At 40.6% G+C, this 6,943-nt stretch overlaps 2 protein-coding genes across 3 annotated transcripts; one reads left to right on the top strand and one right to left on the bottom strand.

The window, feature by feature from the left end:
- The first annotated feature begins 966 nt into the window (after positions 1-966).
- On the top strand, positions 967-3,793 carry SARC_05835. 2 transcript variants are annotated; one of them, XM_014300288.1, is made up of 8 exons: positions 967-1,012; positions 1,269-1,355; positions 1,976-2,146; positions 2,451-2,624; positions 2,773-2,891; positions 3,080-3,185; positions 3,318-3,385; positions 3,560-3,793. In XM_014300288.1, the coding sequence occupies exons 2-8, from the start codon at positions 1,277-1,279 to the stop codon at positions 3,623-3,625; spliced, it is 783 nt and encodes a 260-aa protein (XP_014155763.1). In that variant the 5' UTR covers positions 967-1,012; positions 1,269-1,276; the 3' UTR covers positions 3,626-3,793. The 2 variants fall into 2 exon arrangements, with proteins under 2 accessions (XP_014155763.1, XP_014155764.1); XM_014300289.1 differs by having other exon boundaries at positions 967-1,066.
- A 645-nt stretch (positions 3,794-4,438) lies between these two features.
- SARC_05834 (hypothetical protein) lies at positions 4,439-5,976 on the bottom strand (the record flags this gene model as incomplete). The annotated part of the gene is made up of 6 exons (XM_014300287.1): positions 4,439-4,519; positions 4,641-4,750; positions 4,957-5,086; positions 5,262-5,353; positions 5,478-5,735; positions 5,857-5,976. Coding segments are annotated over 6 exons (791 nt in total), but the record flags the coding sequence as incomplete, so codon positions are not given.
- Between the last annotated feature and the right edge of the window lie 967 nt (positions 5,977-6,943).

Raw genomic sequence — 6,943 nt, 5'->3', positions numbered from 1 at the left:
TATACTATATAGTATATAGTATTATATATATATATATATATATATATATATATATATATATTATATATATATATATATATATATATATATATATCCAACAACTTTATTGCTAAATACATAGTGGAGATTTCTTTCTCACTGTCCATATTGTAGAGCTCTACATGATATCTTGTACCGGCGTGCAAAGTAGTGATTGCGAATGTGTTCTGCTGATAAGTATCGCTAAATCTCGTTTCTCGGCAAGCTACTATCAGTTTGAAAAGTCCACTTTACCTGTGTGGTTGTGGTTTTAGGCTGCCGATGAGAGACACCTACAGTTGTAAGGTTTTCCCGGTTTGGGTGCTAATGTGATTATTTTTTAGGTGGCCAAGGTGCTATTAAGCCCTTCCAACGGTCCACCTTTATCTTGTCCTTTTCCCCAGGCTCACATCAAGAGGCTCTCGCAATCATGACTCTCGCAGGAGGAAGGGGCTCACCCTGAAAACATCGATCGCCCCCGAATATATTCATAAAATATTGAGGCTATAAATAATATTATCCCTCTGATTGAAGATTTGAAGGCTGTGCCGGACTGCCGGTGTGCTCTCTAAATATAAAAATTGAGGCTTTACAAATTACACGACCCTCGCTCACTAAAATTACTCGGCCTGATCGGACTTTTGTCCGAAGGACCAGAGGGCCAGGCTATAAATATACAAACAAACTATACGCCTTCTTGATAGGCAATAAGGCAAAGGCTAAAATATATACTATGAACAAACGTCGACAAATAAAAATCTGTCACAAAGTCAAAGGTCAGTGACAAGTGACAACTACAAGTGACACTTTGAAGGTTTTGGGCATCATCATTCATCATCACCTCGGGTGCCGGGCCGCCCACCGGCACCCGATTCCGCAATCCGCGCCCGCAGTAAAAAAAAATATTTTAAATACACATACATACATACCTTTGACATGTCGAAATTACTCTACACAACGTAGTTCTATTACTTTACTATACGCTTCAGATCAAGTATGTTCTCCTCTGTCCGTGCTTTTGCCGCTGTTGGCTGTACCCGTGGCTATGGTATGTTGTGGTGGGCTATCTCTGTGTAGAATGATTAGCTTGCACGTACCAGTATATATGCACAAATGAGTGTATCCAGTACAGTCGCGCCACTAGAGGATCATCAGCTACTTGCGGTATTTAAGCTTGGGATCTGATTTTGCCCTTCATCTAGAGATTTCAGACTCATCTTCGAAGTTATTTTCTTTTCTCTCCCCTACAGCCACAAATATGGCATACAACATGATCAAGACCGAACGAGTCGGTGCCAATAATGCTGTGGTTTTGGTCACTCTGAACCGTCCCAAAGGTATGCGAACACATTCTTTGTGCCTGCTACCAAAATGCAGGTTGCAGTAAATACATCTATAGTACTTTTTTGTGGAGCGTATCGGTCAGTTCCAGTCACCGTCTAGTTTAATTCAGATGGTGTGGAGTGTGTCGTACGCGGACAAGTATCTAACGAAGGATTTGCCATGCTTATCGCGAAGAAACAAATTCCAGCTGGAATAAAAGTTGTTCGAGCCAACAGCCTGATTGCTCTGTTTTGAATGTAATGGACTATGTAACCGTCCAATTATATATTTTTGTCTGTATTCCTAGCTATTGAGTTGAATGAAGAGTTTCTTATATTGTAAATCGGTTTGTATAAAGTCAAGTAGTTTCAGGTACAATAAATGCAGAATATGTATCGTTTGTGTTCTCGAGAACATCTTGTGTCTGTAACGTACATTATACGTGTAGATTAGGTGGACCATCTCTATTTCCTTTCAAGTTCACTCATACTTCAGCGTGTGTACTCAACAAGAACAGATTGATAGGACCACCAAGCCTTCGCCTGAGTAGTATTTTTCAAATCAACAGAGCAAGCTCCTACATATATTTTATACCTTAGCTTTCGATCTCACCAGTTTATTCTACACTCCACAGCCCTTAACGCACTGTGCGATGAGCTAATGGATGAAGTTGGCATCGCCGTTACCGAGGCCGATAAAAACCCTGAAGTTGGAGCTATCGTAATCACTGGAAACGACAAGGCGTTCGCTGCAGGTGCCGATATCAAGCAAATGAAGGACAAATCCTTCCCTGAGGTTATCAATGGTGTGTATTGATTTGTTGTATCGTCTACTCTCTGTGGGGTACAAGTATTGCGGCGCGAGGGTGTGTCTCGAACTAAACCTGCTTAGTATGCTTGTATTGATTACTACACTAAACTAGAAAAAAATAACATAAACGATCGCTTTTTGCAATATGTCTGTATGTCGCGAATGGACTAATTAAACCCAGCCATGGTGGTGGTCATGACCCTGTTTGCTTCTCGTGATTGGCATTCACATGTTCTAAGAGGTGCAATCATGGTTGTTAGTTGTGTCATACACTTATGCCTATGCTTGCGTCGCTCCAGGCAACTTCCTGAGTTCGTGGACTCAGCTCACTACCACTAGAAAACCCATCATTGCGGCTGTCAATGGATATGCTCTGGGAGGAGGTTGCGAGTTGGCCATGATGTGTGATATCATCTACGCTGGAGACAATGCCAAATTTGGACAACCCGAAATTCTTTTGGGCACCATCCCAGGTGTGTGTAGGGGTGGAATTCGATCGAATTGAGCTGGATTTATGTGCTGTTCAGGTCTACTCATCTGTCCATCGGTCAGAATTACAGTCCTTGCCATATATTCCTTGTCGCAAGTTGTTGACTGTGTGCTGTGCTATGTTTATTGTAGGGGCTGGTGGAACTCAACGCTTGGTCCGTGCTATCGGCAAATCGAAGGCGATGGAAATCTGTCTGACTGGCGATCAAATTAATGCCGAAATTGCGTTGCAATCTGGTCTCGTAGCCAAGGTAGGACCCATTATGCTCCCGAAATTCTGATAGTGGTGATTCGCATACTGAAATGCCACCTAGGGATTTTATGCTCAGTGCCTATGTTAATTTAGGCTCCTTTTTGTGTGCTTTGGTGTTTCGTATGATAGTCTGACGCCATGCTTATTTTTGGGGCGTGCTGCTAATCAACTTGGCACATTCTGTAGGTTCACCCCAAGGAGGAAAACTTGAACGAGGCAATCAAGCTAGCAGATAAGATCGCGTCTCTATCTAAGCCTGTCGTAGCCATGTGCAAGGAAGCCATAAGCGCCTGTAAGTTAATTGTTCATATTCGTGTGCATTCTGACACGTTCTGTTTTGAATACCCCTTCTGAAATTTGTGCGTAGCTGACCAGATACTTTTCGTAAAACCTATACTAACTATTTCACCATTCAATTTCACAGCATACGAGTTGACTTTGAACGAGGGCAACCGCCTCGAGAGAAAGCTATTCCACTCGACGTTCGCCTTGGTACGTTCAGTTTTTTATTTTCCGATTTTCGAGCTTGTGCAGTTTGAAGAGCATAAAAGCATGAGACGGATGTCCTTATATTTTTCATATTCAGATTGAATGAAAATCATTAATTTGTCACAAATATATATAAAAGAGCTCATGTATGGTTTGTATATTGCTTTTCACCTGCAGGAGGATCGCAAGGAAGGTATGGATGCTTTCGCCGCCAAGCGAAAAGCTGTTTTCAAGGATTGCTAAATTGGGACCACAAACCAAACTCATCAAGCTATAAATTGAATGATCATGTGCATACAGATTCGTCTGCCACACTATGTTTGGGAATTGATCACTTTTGCAATGCCAAGTGGGGCGGCCAATCAATAATTAAACATCACGTACCCAATAGTGATTATTATACAATCGATATGTAGGATATGTTGTAGTTGTCCCGCACGCTTAAAGCAAGCGCTTTATGCCTTTGCTTCTTGATCCTAGGTTCTTCCTCAGCTTTTGAAAGCAATCCAAATCTGCGAAATCGTCCTCGGACAGGAGAAGAATCTATTGGAGGAGCACAGTCAGAATTAGTATGAACTTGCTCTGGAGTAGTTATCTTTGCATACACGGCAATTGATGCAATTCACCTTGGTCACTGGTATTTCCAGAGTTAACTCGTTTTGTGAAATTCGATTATGGCGGCTGGATGATTGTTATTAAGATATTGGCTGATGGACTTATATCCAGTACATCTTATGGCTTTGGCGCGTGACATCAATTACAAGCTTCACCATAGTATGGTACGCCCAAAGTTCATTCATTGCAACGAAAAACCTAAAATTGGCCCTGCTTCATTCAGTGATTTTAAAATTTATCATCAAATCAAGTTTCTTATATTTATTTAAAGTACTCTTGTGTACACTATGTCAGCTCTCGCATTCGACCCAGAGCCCTCGTAGTTGTATGTAATGTCTGTCGTGTTGAATAGGCTTAGTCCGCCTTTTTGTTTTCTATTGTTGCTTTTCGCATATTATGGTTATTCCGTTCCAAGACTTGATTCGCCTCGTGTGCTACTAGCTAGGTACATTGCAGAATGGCGAGGCCTCCTACGATGCCGATGATTATGGCGACCATCAGGATGTAAAAGAATACCATTTTCTGTGTAAATACACGGTGTGAGTTAGAATGAGTAGGGCTTCATACCATATACGCGTGTGACGAACAATGGGGGGAAAGATTAACGAACAACCGCAGGAAAGTTAAATCAGATAAATCCAACCTTGTTAGCTTTTTTCTTGTATACCACAGCCTCCTCCAGCTCGACAACGGCCACTTCTACGTGATCTTTGCCTTGCCCCACAGCGTATTCTACGTTATCCACTTGCTCTCCTGTAAATAGTCAGCAATCGACCATTTCGTGAGATAATGAGGTATTTAAGTCTCAACATGTGCATATTGTGGTGATCACTTCAGACTTGTACAGTAAAAAATAGAAAAGACGATCATCGATATACATGGAATATGGCAAACGCCAATGTACCTGCAGAGTTTGATTTTCAAGCAAAATAAGTGAGGCGAGGTAGCGTCGTACATACCTTGTTGTTCTATCAAAAAACTGAGGTCGACGAACAATGCGTGCAACTCGAGAATTGACTTCTCCAATATCATCAAGTCCTTATGCCGACTCTGGATTTCTTCGAGAGCAACTTGCGCCTCGATGTGCTCCTGTATTAACGATTTAACCGAGAATGAGAAGTGGCCCGAAAAATAATAGAATGGGCATACATATAAAATAAATAAAAATGAAAATGATGATGAGTTTGTCACAACAACAACGATTGATCGGACATAAGTTGACGTCAAAGTTTAATTCGCATGGCTTGCGATTTGCGAAGCTTACCGATGAGAGAGTTTGCCGAGCAAAAACTTGACCGCCGCTTTGCAAACTTTCCAAAACTTCTTCTATCTGCTCGTCCGTAGCATTTGGATTGACTGAATAATAGTTGGAAATAGAACAAGATCAACAGATAACCGTCTGAAAATTGAGGTAGAGACGCTCCCAATTACTTGCGCGATGGGCATTAATAAATGCGATTTAACTTGGTGCAAGACATACCTATTAAATACTGTCGCTTGGCCTGATCTCTATACTTCTCTTTACTGATTGTTTGAGTGGTGTTGTAATTGGTCATTACAGCCAGGAACTTTTTCGATAAAGACGCATACTGTTGTTTTTGTACGCGCTCATTAACTGTAAGTCCACCCGTACCGGATAAATTATCAGTTTGCTTATCCATAGCCGTGAGCTCTTTACGTACATTCCCGGCTGTCAAAGTGATCAATGCCGATACTCTCTCCAGATCTTCGCTATTTTCTGCAAAAAAAAATAATGGAAGCAAAATATTGGAAGCCAAATACGTTAAATCACGAAATGTGAAATGATACCCCAAACTCCCACCTCGTATTGTTTTCGCAGCTTAAATAAGCGCTAATACCTTTCCTAGTTAGCTCGTTGACTGTAGTTAAAGCCTTTTCGAGCAGGTCAGTGACAACCTGGACATGCTTTTCGAGCTCTGTGATGTCGTCCTTGACAGCTTGAGCGAGAACCTGAAACTATTAAAGGTGAAGTGATCGGAGAAAACGTATTTAGAAAATATTGGTTCTGTGAGTAACTGTAAGTAGCTATTAAAGGGTAGCTATTAAAGGGTGGCTTTAAAAAGTTGTTACTGTACATGTATATTCGCAGACCAAACTCAGTAGTCTAATTATTTGTTTTGCTGCGAATTCTATATCAGCAGCGACGTGCAGGTGCATATATGTATGCTTGAGATGTACGCTCGAAATTCTAAATTTGGGGATAGATAAGAGATAGATAAGAGGTCTGACAATACCTGAACGAAAAATATATTCAACTGTTCAGTCACGTTTTCGAGTGAGATAGTGTCTACAGAACTGGTTAAATGTATCACATACTCATAATAATATGCCCACACTCGAGCGTCAAAACAGGACAGCATATGAGAATAGCATAGCTACTATATACACAAGGGATATCTGAATAAATTCACGAGAGCATCACGTATGAATCATAATGCTCCTACTATCGAGAAATAGGGATGATTTTCTATGGAAACAGTTTGGATTTAGGTCTATTTAAGACATGTCTTTCGATGCACATCTGGAAGTGTGTCGTCTCAAACGATCCTTTCATAATTTATACAATCATTCAGCAATGGTCTCTAAAAGTGCTAGTAACTAATATTGGCTAATTGCAAAATACAGCGATTTACTCGAGTGGCTACCCTAATTTGTACGTCGTTTTGTATATTACTGCATGCAAAACGTACTTGTCTGCGAACCAATCATAATAGCATAACACCGTTTTCTCATCCATTTCAATTGTAATGTAAGGTTTTTTATTCGTGATAAAATACACATATTGTGTTCAGTTTAAAACTATGCATGTACAAGTTATCTGTAGCTTTATGCTATTGAATTCATTATGAATATAGTATGTATTTGATTAAAGTCGTGACGCAATTCCAGAATCTCACACATCACGTACATATTGTTTGACCAATG

The sequence above is a fragment of the Sphaeroforma arctica genome, assembly GCF_001186125.1.
Source record: "Sphaeroforma arctica JP610 unplaced genomic scaffold supercont1.390, whole genome shotgun sequence".
Lineage (NCBI taxonomy): Eukaryota > Ichthyosporea > Ichthyophonida > Sphaeroforma > Sphaeroforma arctica.
This window is presented reverse-complemented; position numbering and strand designations above follow the sequence as displayed.

Excerpts from the sequence above, each read along its gene's own strand:
- SARC_05835 (XM_014300289.1), top strand. The coding sequence starts at position 1,015 with ATGTTCTCCTCTGTCCGTGCTTTTGCCGCTGTTGGCTGTACCCGTGGC. Across the intron at positions 2,892-3,079 it reads AATCTGGTCTCGTAGCCAAG|GTTCACCCCAAGGAGGAAAA; the intron begins GTAGGACCCATT and ends CACATTCTGTAG. Across the intron at positions 3,386-3,559 it reads TCCACTCGACGTTCGCCTTG|GAGGATCGCAAGGAAGGTAT; the intron begins GTACGTTCAGTT and ends TTTCACCTGCAG.